Source organism: Manis pentadactyla, chromosome 15 (genome assembly GCF_030020395.1).
Source record: "Manis pentadactyla isolate mManPen7 chromosome 15, mManPen7.hap1, whole genome shotgun sequence".
Taxonomy (NCBI): Eukaryota; Metazoa; Chordata; class Mammalia; order Pholidota; family Manidae; genus Manis; species Manis pentadactyla.
Genome location: NC_080033.1, coordinates 60,386,533 through 60,408,914, shown reverse-complemented (window position 1 = coordinate 60,408,914; position 22,382 = coordinate 60,386,533). Strand labels below are relative to the sequence as shown.

General features: G+C 57.6%; 1 protein-coding gene across 4 annotated transcripts; it reads right to left on the bottom strand.

Moving 5' to 3' along the window:
- Nucleotides 1–318: 318 nt before the first annotated feature.
- Nucleotides 319–22,082, bottom strand: MTSS2 (MTSS I-BAR domain containing 2). Of its 4 annotated transcripts, none has more exons than XM_036926955.2 (14): nucleotides 21,949–22,082; nucleotides 17,412–17,473; nucleotides 17,247–17,320; nucleotides 16,334–16,418; nucleotides 16,158–16,249; nucleotides 15,998–16,072; nucleotides 14,635–14,792; nucleotides 14,117–14,224; nucleotides 13,050–13,147; nucleotides 11,357–11,579; nucleotides 4,475–4,549; nucleotides 3,974–4,150; nucleotides 3,646–3,811; nucleotides 319–3,570 (listed from the first exon to the last, which is right to left on the bottom strand). In XM_036926955.2, the coding sequence occupies exons 1-14, from the start codon at nucleotides 22,015–22,017 to the stop codon at nucleotides 2,792–2,794; spliced, it is 2,241 nt and encodes a 746-aa protein (XP_036782850.2). In that variant the 5' UTR covers nucleotides 22,018–22,082; the 3' UTR covers nucleotides 319–2,791. The 4 variants fall into 4 exon arrangements, with proteins under 4 accessions (XP_036782850.2, XP_036782854.2, XP_057349183.1 ...); XM_036926959.2 differs by having other exon boundaries at nucleotides 11,357–11,483; XM_057493200.1 differs by lacking the exon at nucleotides 4,475–4,549.
- Nucleotides 22,083–22,382: the final 300 nt, after the last annotated feature.

Below are 22,382 nucleotides of genomic sequence, written 5' to 3'. Positions count from 1 at the left end.
AGGACGCAACTCCTTCCACACCAGTACTAGCCATGGAGCCTCAGCAAGCCTGACGGGGCAGATGTGGGGCTAATCCCCTGAAGCGCCTCCTGGCACCCTCCTTCCCTCCGTCCGGCTGCCCCAAGGCAGCCCCAGGGCCTGCAGCTGAGGCAGTGAAAGGCACAGGTCCTGGCTGGAGAGCTGGCCACTTGTGCCCCTGCAAGGACGAGCCCCGGGCTCCCAAGGAGCCCCACCCCAGGCTGGGACCTGGGGGGCTGGGGGTGGGTGTGGGGGCTGCAGGAGGCAGGCGAGCAGCGAGGAAGCCAGGGGAGGCGGGGGTGTTAATTACAGTACGACTTTATTAATACTGGAATCTTCACAGTGCATGTTACTTGTAGCAGTGACTATTCAAATCGGGGGGGGGGGGCGCAAAGGGGGCAGGGAGAGGATAATCTATTCAAAAACCGACAGAAAGAAAAGAAACAGAATGGTTCAGAAGGGATGGGCTGTCAGGGAGTGGAGGGAAGAAAGGGTGAGTAGGAACCAGGAGGGGGGCCTGGGGTGGGGAAATAAATTAAAAAAAGGAACAAGTTAACAACAGCACCAGAAAAGTTACTTCAGCCAGAGACGCTTTTGAAAAGAATATTTCTCTGTACAAAATGAAAAATAAAACGGACATAAAAGACCCCCAAACCAAACTTTGTGAGGCGGGATGGCTGGCTCGGATCCCGAGGGGGTGGGCCTATGAGGTGGTCACTAATGGATGAGAGGTGGTCAAGGGGATGGAGGAATTATGTACAGCCCCGGGGGGGGCTTGGAGGGGAGGGGGACGAGCAGGGTGCAGCGGTGCCACCCCCCCACGCCCCCGCGCCGGGCCTCCGAAGCCACCCCTCCATCCCAGGAGGCGAGCTCCTCTTCCCCACCCACCGCTCCTCACCCTGCTCCCGTCACACCTCCTGCATCTTACTGCATCAGCTCCTCTGGGCAAACCCTGGCCCAGCCCTGTGGGGAGGCGCCAGTGCAAACCCCACCCCAGGGCTTCCCACACCGGCCACTGCTCTCCCAACCCCCTAAGGCCCTCCTTTGCCCAGGCCCCTCTTCGGGTGCCCAAACCTGGGGTCACCCATGCCCTCGCGAGGCCATTCTCAGACCTAGTGACTGACTTACAGGTACCGTTCCCAAGCCGCCTCGGGGAGCCCGCAGGGCTCCATGCACTCAGGGGCATCCTTGGCTCCCCAGACCTGCCTGGTCGCCCTGTGTGGGTCCCAGTTCCCAGCACAAAAACTACCAGGAGCTTCAGCCTGGTGCTGGGGACCCTCAGACCAACCCTGTCCTGTCACGACCAGGAAAAGCCGGCTCTCCTGACCCTGGGGGCCTGCCTGCAGCCCCACCACCCTTCGGGCTCCCCACGCTCTCCCGGCCCGCAGGACTGTGCGCAACCCACCACTCACCCTAGGTGCACCTGCTTTTACCTGCTTAGAGCTGGCAGGACTTGGTGCACGGAGGGGGAGGGCACCCCCACCCTGTCTGCCCCCACCCCCCACCCAGCACAGGACTGGGACCACAGGGGGCTGTCCGGAATGGCATCTCCTCCGACAACAGAGAGTCAAAGCCAATCTCCCCAGACTCACCCCCCACAGCAGATGGGCTGCGGCCCCACGCCTGGCCCTCTCCAACCGGATTTTGGCTTTGCTCTAAATCTGGAGAGAACAGCTGCCCCTTGGCTTTTGGGAAGCCAACTCGGCCCCCTCCTCCTGCCATGGAACCACCAGGCCCTGTGGGGACCCCTGTCCCTCAGGCACTCTTGGACACACCCTGTACCATCCACCCTGTCCCCACATGGAGTCCTTATCCAGTCAGCTCCATTTTATTATTATATTCATAAAATAACCCCCACACCCTCTATAGCTCCAGCCCCCACCCCCAAAGGTGGCTGAAACTGTGCCTAAAGTGCCACCAGAGTCAGTCTCAGTGCACCCAGACGAGGAGCGGACAGCTGAAAGGGCCCCTGGGTCTCTGCACCCCTTCCCTGCTGCCCTGCACCGGCCCCAGCCCCAGACGCACCTCAAGCAGGAGGGGAAGCTAGGGAGCGAAGCTGCCCGGGGTCCCCAGCCTCCCCTGAGCAGGTCCCCACACTTCCTCCCAGACTTGACCTGGACCCCTACCCTACGCCCCTCCTCCCGCGGTGGGCCGGGCCTCCTGACTTCAACCCCCGGACACTGCCAGCCACTCTGCCTTTTTCAGTTAAATCTGCTACCTTAGCTGATTGGACACCAGCCTCCACAACCACCTGCCTCCCAGATGACAGGAGCCTGGGAGAGGCTGAGACGGGGAAGGACGAGGGGCTCAGGCGGGGCTGGAGGGGGCCAGCATCCTAGGGAAGCCTGAGACACCGCCCACCTGGGCGAGCAGCTAGGCCCGGCCGGGCAGGCGGGCGGCAGGCTGGCCCCGGCCCCTCGGCCTGCAGCAGGGCGGCGCGGCTCTGGGCCTCACTGATGTGGAACAAACAGGGCCTGCCAGGAGGACAGGAGGGACAGAGGAGGCAAGAAAAGTATAAAACGCGCTCCAAATCCAGTACGAGGCCTGCAGGCTCGTTCCCAGCAAGGTTGGTTACAGCAGTCACTTCCTGTTTAAACGCTGAGATCCAAGCTGATGTCTCTTTCCATAAAGTGGCTTTGCCTTGTGTGACTTAAAAAAAAAAAAAAAAAAAAGCTTGCCTGGCTCTGCTCTCTTCACTGTGCCTTTTCTCTGAGCGGCTGCTGCTCACCAGCCAGGCCACCTGCCTTGGGCCAGAGGGTGGAGGGTGGCGCTATCACAAGATGCGGGGTGCCGACCTGTCATTGGTGACGGTCCTGCGGAGCCGCACCCCACGCCGAATGGCCACCAGCATGTCCTCGGCAGGGGGGTCGCCAGTGGCAGCAGGGGGTGGGGTTGGCGTCTCCTCTGCTGGGGTGGCCTGCAGGGCCATGGGGAAAGGGAACTGGCCCTCGCCCAAGGCATGGGCGCCTGCCACCAGCTCCCCCAGCTTCTCCACCAGGCTGTGCCGGTTGGCCGCCAGCTGCTGTTGCTCGGCGTCATCCTCAGGTGCCAGCCCGGGGTAGCTGGCGGCCTCTGGGGATGGGCTGCCCCAGGCCGTGTTGGGCAGGCTCAGCCTCTTCGGGGAGGCCTTGGCCAGGTCTGGTGCCAGGGGCGAGGCGGCCTCGTCGGCGTAGAAGACACACTCCTCGCTGCCCGCCCGCGTGGGCCCTGTGTAGCTGGGAGAGTCAGGCACCGTGGGCGTCTTCACAGGGACGATGGGTGGCCGGATGGGGATGGGGCCAGCACTGGAGAGGGCACGGCGCACAGTGGGCTTGGTGGAGGGCGTGCGGCGGATGGTGGCCACGCCAGGGGGTGCGCCCGATGGCAAGCCTGAGGCCGTGGGCAGCCCTGAGGTGGGCAGCCCCGCGGTGGAGGCCGGGCGCTTCGTCTGGATCAGGCGGCGGTAGTTCTGGGCAATGTTGCTGTTACGAGGGATGGTGGACGACTTGTCGAACTCAGGCGGGCCCTCGCCGTCCGCATCCCCGTTCACCGAGTAGCAGTCGTAGTCAGAGCCTAGGACGGGGGATGCGGTGGGCCTGGGGCCTTGGCCGTGAGGGCCCAGTGACCCACCCCCGGCTGGGGGCCTACCTTGGGAGGGGATGGTGTCCTCGGAGCACGAGGGCGTGGTGGTCTGCGTGCTGTAGCCACTGGAGTACTGCAGCGAGTCCCGGCTGCTCTTCTGGTGCTCAAGGCTCAGGCCGCGGGTCAGCACCATGGCCAGGTCACTGGCTGCAGGGGACACCTCCTCTCCGTGCTGGGGTGGGGAGACCGCAGGCTGAAGCGTAGCCTCTCTTCTGCCCCCCTCAGCTCCGGCAGGTTGGAGCTTGCTCTGCGACCACCTGTGGGCCTCCTGGCGCTGCCCTGGGAGTGAAGGGCGGGGGGCCCTGGCTGGGCTGCCAGGGGAGCTGCTGCCTACCTTGGCTGCAATTGAAGCAGGGGACATGCGGGGCCGAGGGGCCTCCTCTCCACTGGGGCCCAGGGTGCCCCCACTGGCTGGGCCTGGCTCTGTGTCTCGGAGGAGCTCCACTCGGTCCTTCCTCCGCTGCAGGGTGGTGCCTGAGGGCTGCTCGTGGGGGCCGGCCTTGGTCCAGTCCTGCAGGGCAGGGCAGGTGGGTCAGGGGGCCCCTTGGCCGTTCTTCCCATGGCCAAGGGCGCCCTTCACTGTAGCTGAGGTTTGGGGTTTTCAGGCCCATGTGGGGTGTCAGGCAAATACAATCACGGCTAAGGGCGGAGTACTGAGGGTGCTGTGGCCCCACAGTCTTGCGGGCCTGCGGTAGGATTGGCACTTTCCCGGAGGGAAAGATGTGACTGTGTGGGGAGCAGCTGCAGGTGTTTCTTGTGGGAACAGTGCTGTGTGTGTGCCCCTCTGGCTGACCCTGAGCCCTCCCTGCGTCCACCGAGGGCGGGGAGCACTGACCGACGTGGGGGAGCTGCACTCGCTAACAGACTGGCAGGTTTCCGAGGCCTCGGAGGACGCAGAGCTGGAGGACTTCTGCCATGCAGAGGCGAGCAGGCAGGTGGACGAGGCAGGGAAGCCGGGAGGAGGAGAGAACAGACCCGGTCACAGCGCCAGCATGCAGCGGCTCTCTGATTCAGTGTCCCCTGCCCCCGACTCCCTGGGCTGTGGCCACGAGCCTCTGCAGCAGAACCTGCACCCGGGGCACACGACGTACGCACCGACCTACCCCACAGCCCAGCCCGTGAACCACACATTTTATTAACGTGAGGATGAGCGACGGGACTCGCTGTTGATGGGCTGGGCAAGGGGGAGAGAGATACTAAGGGCAGCAGCGGGGCGTCCGGCTTGAGCAGCTAGGCTGATGGTGTCACTTTTCTCAGAAGGACAAGCCTGGGGGAAGAGGAGCCCAGAATTCCCATCCTGTACACATTAAGCTGAGCTGCCCATTTGGTTGCTACGTATGGATGCCACGTAGGCAACTGTATTTACAAGTCTGGAGTTTAGGGAGAAGACAGGGTTGGAGGCACGAATCCAGCGGCTGTGAGCCAGCAGGTCATCTCAGCAGTGAGGGTTAGAGGACAGGTTCGGGGAACTCAGGCCTGCCAACACTCAGTGGTTGGGAAGGAGGGGAGAGCCCAGAACAGGAAAGTGACACAGGGCTGCTGATGGAGCAGCAGGAAAGCCACGAGGCGGCCCAGGAGGGCGGGTCAGCCGGGCTCACGCTGCTGGGGGCCCACCCGAGGAGAGCAGGGCCATCTGTGGGGACCCCCAGCACTGTTCCGGGGAGTGGTGGGGGTGGGGGTCCATGTCAGAATCTGCATGGGGGACCCCCGCTCTGGCAGTCGGGGGACTAGGTCACCTGGGAGGATCCGACTCAGAACAAGAAAAAAGAATGAAGAAAAGAGGACAGAAAGGAGACCCCCCCAGGGCAGTGCTGGGAGGCCGGGCAAAAGTCCAGGGGGAGAGCTCATCACCCGGTGGCCCCACGAAGCCGGGGCAGCTGGAAGGGGACTGGTCAGCACACCGGCCCAGATCCTGTCAAGTTCTCGAAATCATCCTTAATTCTGACCCCCAGATTTTTTACAGTTTACAGTGATCAAGAACACCAGCATAGAGAGAAACAAAGCACCACAGGTGAGGAGGATCCAGAGGAAACAATAAACAAATTTAGATTTTTACCAATATAATTGTTAAAACAAAAAAACCCTCCAAAAATCAATGGAAAAGATTATTTGGAAAACTCACTGGAAAAACTCAACGCTCATTCATGAAAACAAAACAAGACAAAACAAAACAAAACAAAACAACTAGGAATAGAAGGAACTTCATTAATCTGATAAAGAGTATCTGCAAAATTATCAATACTTTTCTCCCTGAGGTTGGGAAAAAGATAAAGACACCTACTATCACCACTTCTCTTCAGCATTGGACGTCCTAGTAGTATAATCAGGCATGAAAATGAGGTAAAAAGCAAAAGGATTAGAAAGGAAGAAATGAGTGATTGTTATTTGTAGAAGACATGACTGTACATGTAGACTATTCAAAAGAATCTGCAATTATCAAAACTAATAAGTGATTTTAACAAGGTTATTGGATGTAAGATCAATATACAAAAAAAAAAAAAAATTGAATTCCTAAATATCAGCAGCTGACCAAAAAAACAAAACCTTTAAGAAGCCAGCATAATTTAAAGTAGCATTAATAACCACCAAATATCCAGGAAAAATAATCCAATAATAGATGTGCAAAATCTTTATATGAAAACTGCAAAACATCATTGAGAGAAGGTAAAGCTAAAGTAAATGGAGACGTACACAGTCCCAGTCAAAACTCCAAGAGTTTTTGGGTTTTTTTGGTGGAGACTGACAAACTGATATGAAAATTTAAAAAGAAATGCAAAGGGCCAAAAGTAGACAAAGTGATATAGAGAAGTAACAGCTAGAGGACATTCATTATTAGATATCAGGATTTTTTTTAAAGTTACAATAATTGAGATGATGTGGTACTGGTATAAGAACAGACAATTTGACCAGCAGAACAAGACAAACTCCAGGAATAGTCACACATATACCGTTACCTGATTTATGGCAAGGGCAACACTATAGTGCAGTGGGGGAGAAGATGGTCTTTTCAATAAATTGTCAATTAGATAACCATATAGAAAAATGACCCCTAACTCACACCACACACCACACCACACACACAAACACACACACACACACTCTCACTCTCTCTCTCAATTCCAGATGAGTTGCAGATCTAAATGAAAAAGGTAAAACAAAAAGGCTTTTAGAGGAAAACATCTGTGTGGCCTTGGAGTACATGAAAATATCTCAGGACACAAAAGGCACTATCAATTAGAATAAAATGGATAAACTGAGTATATATTAAAATTTAGAACTTTAGGTCATTAAAATACCCTATAAAGAGAATCAAAAGAGACCTCGAAAACTACAAGACACGAGAGAAATTAAAGAAGATATCAATAAATGGAAACACATCCGGTGCGCATGGATAAGAAGAATTAATATTGCCAAATGGCCATCCTGCCTAAAGCAATCTATAGATTCAATGCAATCCCTATCAAAATACCAATAGTATTTTTTAATGAACTAGAGCAAATAGTTCTAAAATTCATATGGAACCAAAGAAGACCCCGAATATAGCCAAAGCAATCCTGAGAAGGAAGAATAAAGCAGGGGGATTACACTCTCTGACTTCAAGCTCTACTACAAAGCCACAGTAATCAAGACAATTTAGTACTGGCACAAGAACAGACCCACAGATCAATGGAACAGACTGGAGAGCCCAGATACAAACCCAAGCATATATGGTCAATTAATATACGATAAAGGAGCCATGGACATACAATGGGGAAATGATAGCCTCTTCAACAGCTGGTATTGGCAAAACTGGACAGCTACATGCAAGAGAATGAAACTGGATTATTGTCTAACCCCATACACAAAAGTAAGCTCAAAATCGCTCAAAGACCTGAATGTAAGTCATGAAAACATAAAACTCTTAGAAGAAAACATAGGCAAAAATCTCCTGAATATAAACATGAGCAACTTCTTCCTGAACATATCTCCCCGGGCAAGGGAAACAAAAGCAAAAATGAACATATGGGACTACATCAAACTAAAAAGCTTCTGTACAGCAAAGGATACCATAAACAGAACAAAAAGGCATCCTACAGTATGGGAGAATATATTTGTAAACAACATATCTGACAAGGGGTTAACATCCAAAATATGTAAAGAACTCATACATCTCAACAACCAAAAAGCAAATAACCTGATTAAAAAATGGGCAGAAGATATGAACAGACACTTCTCCAAAGAAGAAATTCAGATGGCCAACAGGCACATGAAAAGATGCTCCCCATTGCTAATTATCAGGGAAATCCTAATAACCACAATGAGATATCACCTCACACCAGTTAGGATGGTCAGCATCAAAAAGACTAAGAACCACAAATGCTGGTGAGGATGCAGAGAAAGGGGAACCCTCCTACACTGCTGGTGGGAACGTAAGCTAGTTCAACCTTTGTGGAAAGCAGTATGGAGGTTCCTCAAAAAACTAAAAGTATAAATCAATGCAGACTAGAGAGCCCATGGTTTTAAACTGGTTTGACCCAGGAATTCCACTCCTAGGAATTTACCCAAAGAATATAATTTCTCAGATTCAAAAAGACATATGCACCTCTATGTTTATTGCCATACTATTTTAGCCAAGATATGGAAGCAACCTAAGTGTCCATCAGTAGATGAATGGATAAAGAAGATGTGGTACATATACACAATGGAATATTATTCAGCCATAAGAAAGAAACAGATTCTACCATTTGCAACCACATGGATGTTGCTGGAGGACATTATGCTCAGTGAAATAAGTCAGGCAGAGAAAGACAAGTACCAAATGACTTCACTCATATGTGGAGTATAACAGTGAAGCAAAACTGAAGGAACAAAACAGCAGCAGACTCACAGAACCCAAGAAGGGACTAGTGGTTACCAAAGGGGAGGGGTGGGGAGGGAGGGAGATGGGGATTGAGGGGTATTATGATTGGCACACATGGTGTGTGTGTGGGATCATGGGGAAGACAGTGTAGCACAGAGAAGGCAAATAGTGACTGTGGCATCTTACTACAATGATGGACAGTGACTGCAATGAGGTATGGGGGGGGACACGAGAATATGGGTGGATGTAATAACCACATTGTTTTTCATGTGAAACCTTCATAAGAGTGTATATCAATAATACCTTAATAAAAAAAATTGATAAAAAAAGGGGACCTCACAGATTCAGAGATGATATCTGACGAAGGACTCGTATGCACAATACATAAGAAGTTCTATGAATCAATAAGAAAAAGACAACCTAGTAGAAAAATGGGCAAAAAAATCTGAACAGGCCCTTCACAAAAGAGGATATCCAAGTGGCCTTTAAAGGAATGAAAAGGTGATCACTAGGGAAATGCAAATTAAAGACACAGGACACCACCACCACTAGACACCCACCAGAATGGCTAAGATGAACAAGATAAAATCCTGAGGGCTTAGGAGGACGAGGAATTATAATAAATCACTGCTGTGGAATTCTTGCCAAAAGCGTATGACCGCAAGCTAGTTGTAGGATGACATGAGAATAACCCAAATTGAGAGGAAGAAGAAAAAAAACTCATTAGGAAAAGCATAAAAAAATATGAGAGTTAAGAGACAGAATGAGAAGGTCTGATGCACACTGAAGTGGGATTTCAGAAGGAGAAAGTAGAAAGAATGAGATAATGAATAAAGAGCAATAAATATATAAGAGGAATAAAGAGATAATGGTTAAGATTTCCCAGAACAAATGAAAGACATGAATATAAAGCTAGAGGAAGACAAACATATTAAGTGAGGTTAAATAAAAACAAATCCACAAGACACAAACTAAAGAGCAAAGATTTGAGAAGTGGCCAGAGAGAGAAGCGGGGCCACTCAGACAGGAGCAACAATCTGACAGAAAGCAGACCTCTCAACTAACAATGGAAGCCTGAACACAAAGGAAACATACCTTCAAAGGGTGGAGAGAATAAGCGTCAACTCAGAACTGTGTCCCTGGCAAAACTTTCAAGAAAGGAAAAATAGAACAGGTTTGCAGATAAAAATGGAGAGTTTACTACTGCAGACCTATTCTAAAAGAAGGTCTAACAGAAGTCCTCTACCTCAAAAATAAGGAAGATGTGAGATGAACAAAGAAATGTATGAACATATAGGAAAATCTAAATAAACACTGCATGTATAAAATAATGATGAAACTAAGAAAAATGTCACTGTGGGCACTGTAAAACAGGAAAGAATAACATAATAGAAGTTGGGAGTGGTGACTGAAGTTAAAATATATACGAAGGTCCTTGAATTAATTATTCAGGAGGTGGGGCTGGGACTTTGTTAAGAATGCTTGGTAAAATTTCAAGGTAACCTGTAAGAAAAAAAGAAATGGAGTATAACTTATAATCCAGTAAAGGGGAAAAACAGAAAAAGGAAAAAACAGACAAAAGGCAAGGGAAGAGACCAAAGCAGCACAGAAAAAGCAGAATAGGAAGAAAAAAGTAAAACCAAAGTCCAAGTATATCAGCCATCATAATAAATGTAAGTGGAATAAAAGTGCCAATTAAGAGAGAGAGATTGTCAGATTGGACAAAAAAGAAAATCTAGGCATATGCTGTTTATAAGAGATTCATCTAAAACATAAAGATGCAGTGATGTTAAAAGCAAAGAGTTGGGAAATGATAACAAATATTGAAGAGAACAAAGCTGAAATAACTGTAGCAGCATCAAGCAAAACAGACTTTTAGGTAGAAAGCATCATAACGACGAGAAGATTAACTACATCGTGTTAAAAGATTCTTCAATTCATTAAGAAGAGTTAACATTTTAAACTTGTATGTACCTAATAAAACAGTCTTGAAATGTACAAAGCTAACGTGGATAGAACTATATGGGAGAAACGCACACATCTATGATATTTCAATTACTGATCGGTGAAGCAGATAGGAGTGAATGGGAAATGAACAACAGATGGTCAGTGTAGGTAACTCTTCTGACAAGTTTTGCTGTGAAGAAGACAAGGTGGCTGGAGAACATGGAGAGGAAAGGAGGGCTTCTAAGAAGGACGATCCTAGAGTTTGACTGTATACTGACAGGAATGAGCCAGCACAGGGAGAGAGACTGGCAGGGCACTGGGGACACCCCTGGGCAAGGAACACGAGAACACAGAATGCTGAGCCCAAATAGAGGCATTAGCCATGATGGAGAGGGACCGAGACTGGATACCAACCCAGGCAGAGAGCGTGTGGATAGCCCCCGGGGCACGGGGTCTGACCTCCCATCCTGTTCTGCTGTGGTCCCTCTAACTGCCCACCTCACGGAGGCTGCACGATCTGAGCCCGCATCTTAGATTTCTGGGCCTGTCTCTGGGTTCACAGTGGCTGGTGCAAGTGTGGAGAAACAGGAAGATGTGTGCAGAGCTTGGGGCCCCTGGGGATGCCTCCTAGGGCCAGTCACTGCGTCACAGCCAGCCTGGGCAGGGGGAGGGTCACAAGGGGCCAGAGCTGGCAAGCTGCCCTCTCTGCTCCTACGGCCAGAAGAAGGAAGTAGGCAAGGAATCGAGAAATGCGGAGGCAGTGGGGCCACAGAGCCCCTGCTGACGCCATGGGAGCAGATGCTAGCTGCTCCAAGAGCTTCCCCGCCTCTCCTTGGCCTTGAAGCAGTGAGCTTAGGCCGGTCCCGATGCAGTGGCCCGGGGGGATCGCCAGGCTGCCTCAGCCGCTGTGGGTGGGAGACGCCCCCTCACCTGGCTGGTGATGTCTGAAGGCATGGGTGAGGGAGGCTTGGAGTAGGTGGCGTCCTGGGAGATGAAGCCAGAGTCGTGGGAGGAGACGCTGGAGAGGCGGGCGGTGGCGGTGGCTGGCTGCGCCAGGCTGCGGTAGCGACAGGTGGAACTGGGTGAGTATGTTTGGGCACCCCCAGGCCATGGGGTTCCGCCACCCTTGGCACTGCTACTGCTGCTGGGGGCGCTAGGGGAGTGAGGGAGAGGGACACAGTGTCCAGACAAGGAGACACAGAGGTGTGTGTGGAGGGGGGTGACAGACGAGGGTGGGGGGACAGAGGTGAGGGCAAAGGAAGGAAAAGACAACGTTAGACTACAAGGTCCTGAGGCTGTGGTGCCAGAGATGGGTTCTGGGGCCACGGCACGGAGCAGGGACTGGCCAGGGGACAGCACCGAAGAGCTGGCCCAGCATCTGCCCCGCAAGTGTCTTGTGCTCAGGGCATGTCCAGGCCTGAGCAGGTTCTCTGCTCTTACTCTGCCATTAAGGACTAGTTTAGTGATGGGGAAACGGAGTCACTGAGCCTCAAATGGTTTCCCAGTTGGGCTAGGACTAGACCCACGTCTGATCATTTTTAGACTGCCTTCTCAAAGTCTGATATTTGTCATCAAATCCTAGTTATGTGATGTCGAGTGTGTTGTGATGGTCCTGGGTGGGTCCTGGACCCACTGTCGCCCTCACCCCTCCACCTGCTTGAGGGCATCTGGCCCTCTGTAGCTCACATTCTCCCTGCAACCATGTCTCTCTCGGGCAATGTTCCTGGCAATGACTGTCGCCTTCCTCCTGAGCATGACCCTGAAGCCCTCTGTCCCCACCTCAGTTAGGGGTGTCCCAATATCAACCCTCTCTGCTGCGATGGTTCCCCACCTGGGGTCCAGCAGACCTGAGCCCCACTCTCCCTGTGGGAGTAGCTGACCTGTGTGCCTGGCTTACCTCCCAGGGCCTGGTGCTTGGGCAGATGTGGTTCTGGGAAAGGGGTACCTGGCCCAGAGGGGTCTCTCTCACCGGGAACTCACTCTGTGCTCACTGCCTTCCCAGCTGAGAAGCCTTGAATCTTATATGTCTCCTCCAAATCCTGCCCTGGTGCCAGTGAAGGAATTGTCCCTGATCCTGACCTAGTGATTGAGACCTTGGGCACCAGACTGGGCCAGGGTTTGGGCCTGTGCCATCTGCTGGGCACCAGCTCTCAGGAACCAGACTTATCTCTGGTCTCAGCTTCCAAAGGTTCCATAGCCCTCCCCAGTCTTAGATTCTTACTATCCCCCCAGACTGTGCTGAGCCTGGCAGAGGCCAGCGGCTAAATGCTGGGTCTCTGAGCCTCAGTTTCCCCTTCTGTGAAATGGAGGGGGCACTATACCCAACCAGTGATGTTAGGATTCAATGAAGAAAATGGATAAAGCATTCAGCATGGCACCTGGCACACAGTCACAGCTCCGTAACTGGAGCTGCTCCTGCCCCACCTCCTGCTAACACACAGCCGTGCCAGCAGCCGTTGTGCAACTGGGGTGGATGTGTCCTCTGCACTGGAATTCCTTGAGGATGTATTGGTGTGACTGACAGGGCCCGGAAGCAACACTCGATGCAGCTTTGGTGGGAGCTTCCCCATTTCCTCCTGGGGGGCCCCTGCCCCTCCCCGCCCCCCATCACCCTCCCACGAACCTGCACATGCTGGACTTCCGGGAGCTGGAGCTGCTGGGTGAGGAGGGTGGGGTTTGGTAGGACCAGCTGTAGTCTGAGCCCTTCAGGTCTTTGATGACCTGGACAGGGACAAGATGGGGATCACTGGACGCAGACCACCCAGAAGTTGTCATTTTTCCTGGGGCCCCCCAGAAGCCTGGAAGGTGCCCTATGCTCTTCCTTCCAAGGACCAGGCCCCAGCAAGAGATGCCCTGCTGAGAGTCTGAGGCCCTCCCCTCAGCCTTGCAGTGTGGGGATGTGTGGAGGCAGTGATGCCAGAGAGCTGGGGGGGGACAGCGGGGGAGACTCTGTCTTGGTCTCAGGGATGACCAGAGCCAGGCCCCCACAGCTGTCACAGTGAGGACATTCTGAGGTCAGGCCAGGCAGTGGACATGACAGAACCGGGTGCTCCTGAGGACTCACTGCCCCTGGCAGAGGAGCCAGGCAGAGTGACCATGGAGGACACTGAGGGTTCAAATCCTGGCTCTGCCATGCCCTTCAGGTGAGTTCCTGGACCTCTCTGAGCCTCAGTTTTCTCCTGTGAAATGCTGCGACTGTCCCTGTCTCAGCGCGTCTTTGGGGTGCTTCCATGAGGTGACCCGGGCAGTGCTTAGCACAGTGTGGGCACACCGGAAGTGCCGGTGGGATCAATGCCACGGCGCTGTCAGGAAGGACTGACCGCAGTGCCATGGGAGCACGTGGGGTGTGAGGTGGGCAGCGCGGCTTGTATCGGTAGGCACGCCTGGGTCTCAGGGAGGTGGCAGCTCTGGGCACGGTCAGTGGGCAGGTGTCACCAGGCCCGGCTTGTTCAGATGGAGCCTGGCAGCCGATGCAGAGCCAAGCCCCACGGAGCTGGGACTTTTGCCCTGGTGCCCTTGAACCGAGGCCCCAATGGGCCCTGGCCACACCACCCCTCACCTGGGCAGGTTCTCTGGGATGTCCCGCAGTGGTTGGGACATGCCTGGTCCTCTGTCCCTTTCTTCCTCTATTGTCCCCAACCAAGGACAGGCCATTCCCTCCTCTGTCCCCAGCCCCAGGGCTGGCCGCACCTGCTCGCTGGCGGCAGGCAGCTTATGGGGCTCCGCAGTCAGCACCACCAGGTCGTCGATGATGCCCTGCAGGTGGGTGATCTCCCCCAGCATGGTCAGCTCGCCGTTCTGAGGAGGCAGCCGGTCAGACCCACCGTCCTGCCCCCGCCCACCTCCTGCCCCACGAGGGCCAGGCCTCATCCTGCCACCCCTCCCACCCTTCCCAGCCAGCCAGCGCTGCTTGGGCGGCACAGCCTGGGACTGGTGCCACCATCTGTCCAGCCCCAATCAGTGCATGACGAGCTACAGACCTGTCTCTGGGCCAGGAGCATGTAGTCCCCCCGAATCCCCCAGCCTGGGACCACTTGGAGGTCAAGTGGTCAACCCTGGGCCTGACCCAACCTGCTGGGGCTCCGAGTGGCTCAGAAGGCCTCACATCCAGTAGTCCCCAAGTTCCAATTCTTGGAATTTCTTGGGAATCTTAGGGACCCCTCAACTAGGCCAACTGTGGGGATGCCCCGAATGTGTGAGGGACCCACCACGACAGGCTGCAGGAAGGTGATGAAGGTGCAGAAGCGGCCGCGCTCCTCAATCAGGGCCCGGCGCACCGCCTGCTTCTCTGTCTCCTCCAGCAGCAGGTACATGTCATTGACGTCCTGCAGGGCGCTGTCCAGCTGGGGCTGCAGGTCTCCTTTCCCTGGAGGAGTTGGGAGGAGAGGCCGTGCTGGGGATGCCAGCCTGGCTCGCCACCTCCATGGCTCAGGCCCCGCGTTGGTGTCCCTGGCTGTGGGGCTGGGCATTGCCATGGGGGTCAGGGGACTGGGAAGGGCCGCCAGGCCTCTGGGGCTTGTGGAGGGGCTGGTCCCAGGGCAGGCAGAGAGGACAGACAGACAGACACACATAGAAGAAACACGGAAGCTGCAAAGCCACCCAGGACCTGGGCTGGACGGAGCCCTGGGCAGCCCCAGGGCCGCCTTTGGGGCCACTGTGCTCAGGGGAGCCCAGCGGAGGCCTCTACAGCAGCCGATGCTTCCATGCCCCGGGATCCCCTGGCTGCCTGTAAGATGGCGCCCCCTCGCCTCGTGCCACAGGGAGGCATGCTGGAAGCAGGACAAAGTAGAGCACGGGGGATCAGCTGTAGGCCAGGCCCTTGGGGGCACCTAGGGCCCTGGAGGGCTGGGGGGGGCAGAGAAGGTGGGCCTCGGGGTGGGCCCCCACTCAGCTCAGGGAGCGACACACAAGGACAGCAACAGCGACACGAAGCAGCAGCAGCGAGAGAGAGGCGAGAGGATGATGGGGAGGAGATGGCGAGCCAGGAAGTGGGGACGACAGGTACGGACTCCAGGCAGGGCGGCGGGGGCGCGGCAGCCCAGGCCTGTGCCCCACCCAGCCGGCCCTTCCCCTCTTGGCCTGGCAGGCTGACCCAGCAGTGGCCCCGGACTCCTGCCTGTCCGGGGGCCCCGGGGGCCCAAGGGGACCGCGGCCCCGAGAGGCGCCTTCCGGTGGCCCTGAGCTGGGGTAGACAGACAAATGCGACAAGGACGCGAGGAGCAGCTGGAGGACGGACATCTGACTTACCAAGTAGCTCTACAGGAAGATGTGGGAGGAGAGGAGAGACAGAGAGAGAAAGAATGTGTGAAAGACAGCCGGAGGGACAGCCTCTCCCGGGGGCGGGAGGCCTGGGCCCTGGGGCCTCCCGCTGCCGCCCGCTGAGAGGGGAGGTCCTGGGCCAGGCCCGGGGTGCAAGGAGGCCCCCTCCGTCCCGCCCAGCAGGTTGGAGGGTCCTGCGTACGAGAGCGGGCTCCCCTGGCCAGGGTGCTGCCCTGGGGCGTCCCGCAGGCTGGCGGGGGGATGGAGTGGGGCCTGCGGGGGCTGTGCCCCCAGCGTCCGCTCGGGCTGTACCTTTCCGAGCCTTCTTCTGCAGCTTCAGCGTGTCCGAAGACTTCTTCTTGATCTCATGCCGGGCGCGCTTGTACTCTGTGCGGGGCGGGGTGAGAGAGGCTGCTGGGACGGGGGCCTCCGCGGGGGTGCGGGGACGCCCCGGCCCGCGCGCAGGCCCCACCTTTCGCGTGGTCCTTGTCCAGCTGGTTGGCGGACTTCTTCCAGTCCTCGATGCGCTCCTGCAACGGGTTGATGAGGCTCTCCAGCAGCGCGCTGTGGGCGGGGGCACGAGGGTCAGGGCCACCAGCGGGTCGCCCGACGTCACCCTGCACCCCCAGCCCCGGGGAGCCCGCTCACTTGGTGAACTGCCGCAGCTTGGTCTCGATGCTGCGGTGGCGCATGCACATGCGCGTGAGCGCGGAGCCGATGTCCCGCGTGGCCCCTGGAGAGGCAAGCGTGTGGCGTGGGAAGGGGCTCGCAGGGGTCTCTGCAGTCCCGGCCTTGGCCACCAGGGGGAGCACCGGCCCCGAAGGCCCCGCCCCCAGCATTCCGCAGTCCTGCAATCCGGCGGCCCCTGCCGAGGATTCGCTCATTCCTCAGTATTTGCCGAGCCCCTCCTCCCTGCGGGACCACGGCCCTGCCCGTCCGGGCCGTGCCGCCTCCTGGAGCTGAGGAAGATGTGGCGGTCAGGCCTGGTAGCTTTCTTCACCCCAGATGGGAGAGGCCAGCGCCAAAGACCATCTAAAGAGCCACCCCAAATCCCCTCCAGCCCTACCGGGAACCCATTCCAGCTGTGCCCAGATGCAGACGTGAGTGTGCGAGCAAGGGCCCATTGCCTAGGGTCTCACCACCCAAAGGAACAGGGGCCCCAGGTCCCTGCTACTAGGACCAGAAGGCAGAGGAGACGCAACGCCGACAGAGAACGCTTGCCTGCCCCCATGTGCTCTCAGAGGGGCAGATGAGGGTGCAGGAGAAGCCACAATCAGACTCACTGTACAGAAGGGTGAGCACATGGGGCTGAGGGGTCAGGCAGATGGTCCAGACCAAGAGGGGCCCCCACCCAACATCTCTGTCACTGGGCACCCCTCCTGCTTACATGTCTCTAGTGTCGGGAGGCTCTCTCCACAACCAGCCCATTCCATTAGGGAGCAAAACTAAAGGTCCTGACTCTGGGTCTGCTGTCCTCTTCCTGCCCCACATTCCACTCAGTCTTTCAGCCTCCAAGCCCACCTTGGGGCTTCCCCAACCTCCAGCCATGCCCCCTCCCCACCTCGGGTGTTGGTGGCCATGTCAGCCACTTTCTGGAAGGCATCCAAGAAGGCCACAGCAGCCAGCACAGTGGTCCTGGGGAGATGGACAGTGGGACAGGCTGTGGGTGAGGTGTCCCCTCCCCTGCCCATGCCCTCCCCTGCCGGGGCACCCTCAGCAGCCTCACCTCAGCTGGGAATGCAGCTTCGTGGCCTTGGAGTTGAAGTCCTCCCAGATGGGGTAGGAGCTCTGCCGAGGAGATGGGAGAGGAAGTGAGACTCCGTGGGGTGCAGGGCTCCACCTGGGCTAGGCCCCCGGCCTCGTGCAGTTTCTGAGAGAGCAGTCCTGCTCCCGTGGAGAGGGAGGCTGCTGGACGCTCCGGAGCCATGGGGCAGGAAGGAGGCCCGGCCTTGGGAGCAGATACCTTTGCTCATCCCCCATCCTTCCGGGGAGACGGAAACAGTAAATGGCACATTCTGTCTCTTCCAGGCTCCCGCAGGGCTAATCTGGGCTGGACTGCACGAGGGGCACCATGTGTCCCAGGCTCACATGGCCTGGGGGGCAGAGGCACAGAGGGTGGTGGCAGGGTTTAAGGCATGCCAGGGCGAAACTGGGGCCTCCAGGGCCCCCACCCTTAGCCCCAGAAGCCGCTAGTGGCTGGCCAGCTCTCCATCCCAGGCCAGCAGAAGTGGCTCCCAGGCCCTGGGAGACTGTGGCTGCTGCAGGGCCCAGCCAGCCTGCCCGGGACAGCCAGGCCCCAGGCTCAATGGGGCCTTGTATAGCCAACAGAGCCACCTTTCTCCACCCCCGGCTCCCCTCCCCTCCTGGGGACACACTGTGGCCTTTATCCCAGCCTGGCCCAAAGCTCCAAGTTGGGAGGGGGTTTCCCAGTAGGGAAGCTGGGCTCCTGGAGGCTGAGTTGTCCAGTTGGATCAAGGGGCTTTTCTGACGAATGCGCTCTCCCATGGCTGCTGGGTCTTGGAGAAGCCTCAGGCATGGTCTAAGGGCCCTGAAGGTTGAAGGCCTTGAAGGGGAGTCTGGGGTCAGCAAAGCCCAGTGCCAAGGAGCTTCTGATGCTCCCTTCCATGTGGGATGGGGCACTGGGGGGGGGGGCTGAGCCTTTTCCCAAGGGAAGGGGAAAAAGCAGAGACCCCAGCCCCCAAGGCCTTAGAGGGTGGCTCTGCTGGGCTGGAACCCCAGGGGCAGGTTCCAGATGGCCTCTCCAGCTAAGGACAGCCTGCAGGGGTGGGAAGGAGACAGGGCAGCTTCTGGGAGCCTTAGAAACTCCCACCCCTCCTAGCCCAGCCCACCCAGGGCCCAGGGAAAGCAAATATTTGAGAAGTTCACACAGGCTGGAGCAGGAGGGGGGGCAAGCTGTGTGTGGGCTGTCTCCACGTGGGCACAGCTCAGGGTAAAGGGTGCGGTAGACCATCCCCAGCAGTCCTGAGGAGCTGACCGTCACCTCAGCGCCCCCTGGGCTGGGGTGCGTGTTCCAGCTTCCACCCAGCCCTGCTCCCTCCATCCTGGACCTTCACAGTCTCGGGTCTCCCAGTGGGGAGAGGACAAGACAGGGCGTGGGGAGGCCAGGCCCAGTACTGCCTCAGCAGATGGACTTGAGCACCTTGGTGTTTAAGGACCTGGGACTCCACTCCCCAAATGGTAACTCAGAAAGGGCCTCAGGGACCACGAGGCTGGGGGCCTAGAGCACCCAGTGGCCCAGGCTGCCAGGCTTTTAAGACTGGGGGATTTTCACTAACGATTGCTACACACTCAGCTCTTTTACGATGGATCACACTGAGTCCTTACAAGAGTCACCCCACTGCACAGATCAGGGATCCGGACCTGAGGATCAGAGAGATTAACTGTCTTGTCCAAGGCCACCATGTGGCAGGGTCATGATCGGATCTCATTGGTCATTACATATCAGAGGATAGGGACCCCCTACTTCTGGGGGTTCAGGGAGAAGAGTATCTGGGCACCAAGGGTGAGGAGGTGATGGGGACTGCAGGGATGGGAGAGGCAACTGGCTCTACCTGCACAGCACTTTGCCCTGGAGAGACCAGAGGTACTCAAGGCGATGAGACGAGGCAGATGTGGAGGCCACCCACGCCGCTGGCCCCCAGAGGCTGTCTGACTAGGTGGTGGTTGTGTTCAGACGTGGGTTGTGCAGGTGAGCAGTGCAGGCTGCAGTCCCAGAGAGAGGGCTTTCTGGGTGACCCTGGGCCTGGTACCACTCTCCGAGCCTCAGTTTCCTCACCTGTAAAGCCAGGGTGGGAACTGCACCTGTGTCATCGGTCAGTGTGGTGACCCAAGGAGGCACCACATGGAAGGAAAGCATATGGAACGGTGCCCAGCACATAGGAAGCATTCAGTTAATGCTGGCCAGGAAGGCAGGACACAGGGTCCCTGCCTCCGCTGGGAGCCCTCCGCCCAACCAGTGCCTATATGTCTGGGTGATGCACTCCACTCTTCAGAGGGCAAACAAAGATTATGATCCCATTTTCTGGAGGGGCCAGTGCTGGGTGGAGGCTGCTAAAGAAACAGCCTGGGCTATGGACCCCAGGTGCTGGGCCAGTCCTGTGTCTTGGGCAAGTCCCTGCCCCTCTCTGGGCTTCCATGGGCAGCCTGGCACCCAGTGGGCATCTGAGCTGAGTAAACAAGGCACAGAAGGCAGGGTGGACGCCTGAGGTTGCCCTCTCCCCTACTAGGCTGGTACCCTCCCCTGGGCCCTCCAGCTCCAGGTGCAGCTCAGAAGCTCCCCGTTCCCTGCACCGCCACCCAGGGCCAGGGTGCGGGCCTGCAGGAGGGCTGCGGAGAGGCCGCCTGGGGCAAGATCGGTCTCCTCCTCCTGGCCGCCCTCCTCGGTGTAAGCCCTGCTGCTCCTGTGCCTCAGGCCACTGAGGAATACAGCCAGAAGCTGCCCCACATCCAGGTGATTGCCCTCCAATTGGCCCAGTCCCCTGCTGTCTCTGGCCTGGATGCACACATGTCACAGGTAGGGGAATATTGCTATCTGTCATCAAACCAGGTGATACCTCTCCCAGTTTATCTCCACTTGGAAAATCCTGCCTGAATCTCTCGCTAAAATCTGGGCCCATGTCCTCCTGCCTCATCCCAAAGTTCCCTGTAACTGCCTGGAGAGGGAGCGAGACACCCTGCTCCCCTAAGCAAAGCTGCTGCTCTCTGCAGTGTTAGCTAGAGGCTGCCAACGGAAGTGGGGTGTAGGGCTGCCCAGGGTCCCGCTGTCCGCCTGCCCCAGGGGCGGCTGGGGAGGGCAGACCCAGCTGCCTGGTCCCAGGAAGGGACTCCAGCACCAGGGCTGTGATGTCCACAGGGTTGGTGGGGTGGGGGCTGCAGAGGGCAGAGAGAGGCCAGGATTTCTGAGGGTTGGCAGGGGGCCTGGAGGAGGGGTTACAAGGAATGGAGGTCTCAGGGGAGCACCCTGTACGGGGGCAGGAGGAAGGGGCACCTAGGAGCTGCTAACCATGTAAGTCTCAGGTGAGGAAGGCGTTAGGCTTCTTCTGGGGGCAGGGATTCTGGCAGCTGCCCTGGGGCAGCAGGAGCTCCCTGAAGGGCCTGCCTGGGCACTGTGTGGCACCGTGGTGTGTGGTGCTTCCTCCTGGGCCTGCCATGTCCCTGTGGGACTCTGTGTTGTGTACTTGGGAGTGTGTGATAGGCCCTGAGGGTGGGGACTCTGAGGAGTCCCTGTGGGGAGCCCAGTTTTCTCCCCGTGCCCTTTCCCCACCTCACAGTCCTGCCCAGGAGGAGAAGGGTAGGAACGCTGGTTCCTGGCCCCCATCCTGCCCCTGGAGTCAGCCCGGGCCGGCCCTGCCAAGCCCTGCCTCTCTGGGGGAACGGATCCCCCTCGCTCCCTAGAGCAACCATGAGGAGTGAGGTCAGGGGCGGCGTCCAGCAGTCTCCTTAATGACCTTGAGCCATTCCCAAGCCTCAGTTTCCCGCCCAGGTGAGCCAGTGGTAGGCCAGGAGCTGATGGCCTGCTCTGCCTGACCTTGGGTGTCATGGGGCCTGAGGTGACGGTAGGCCCTTCCTAGGGTTCGCTCCACCAACCCCAACCTCCACCCGGCTCCTCCCAAGGTGGGGACGGGGGCCTTGGGCTGCAGGCACTCGGCCGGGAAACGTGGTGTCCTGCAGCGTTTGGGGCTTGCAGCGAGGGCCGGGGCTGCGGACGGTAGTCGCAGGGTCGGGCGCAGAGGCCGAGGCTGGCGGGGAAGGAGTTAACGGTTCTCCGCTTTATTATTTTCCCTGCTTTGGCGGTGACAGCATTGTCTGGGGCTGGGGGTTGGGGGCGGAGGCCTGCGAGATGGTGGTGGTAGGGGGCGGAGGCCGAGGGACCCCAGACCCGTTAAAGGGCCATAGAGTCGCCCCCGGAGCTAAACCCCATTCATGGTTTGGGGATCTAGGGCGCAGGGAGCCCGTGTATACACAGGCTCAGGTCGGGACCCAAAGGGGGCGCTGCGACCCGGGCGACCGGCCACCGCACGGACACCCCTACACACGGGCACCCATACCCCACAGACGGGCACCCGGACACCCGGGCGCACAGCAGGCGCAGGCCGGCCACGCTCAGAAAAGGACACGCAGACACCGCGGCGCGCGGACACAGCGGGGCACGGCTGCCCGCCGCCACTCGTCCCCAGAGGGGTCACGCACCCTCACCCGCACCCGCACCCGCAGGGCCGGCCGGCCCCGCCGCGTCCCGTTACCTTCATGTCGTTGACGATGGCCTGGAAGAGCCCACCCAGGGCGCCGCACTCCTTCTCCGCCGTCTCCATGCTCGGGCCGGGCCGCGGCGGCGGGGCGCGGGCAGGGGCGCGGGCAGCCGGCAGCGGCGGGAGCCGGCAGCGGCGGGCGTTCGCTCCGGGCCGGGCCGGGCTTGCCGTCTGGGGCCGCGCTCAGCGGCCGGCCGCGCCGCGCTCGGGGGTCGCGGACCGCCGCGGGACGGCGCGGGCCATGTCGCGGCGGGGCTGGCAGGCGGCGCGGGGGGCGCGGCGCGGGCGGCCGGCGGCGCAGCCGAGGCGCGGGCACTGGAGCGGCGGCGGTAATCGGAGCCGCCGAGGCCCGGGCGTCACGTGCGCGCGGCGGCGGGGCGGGGCCGGCGCGGCGGGCGGGGCTGTGGGGAGGCCGGCGGGCGCAGGCC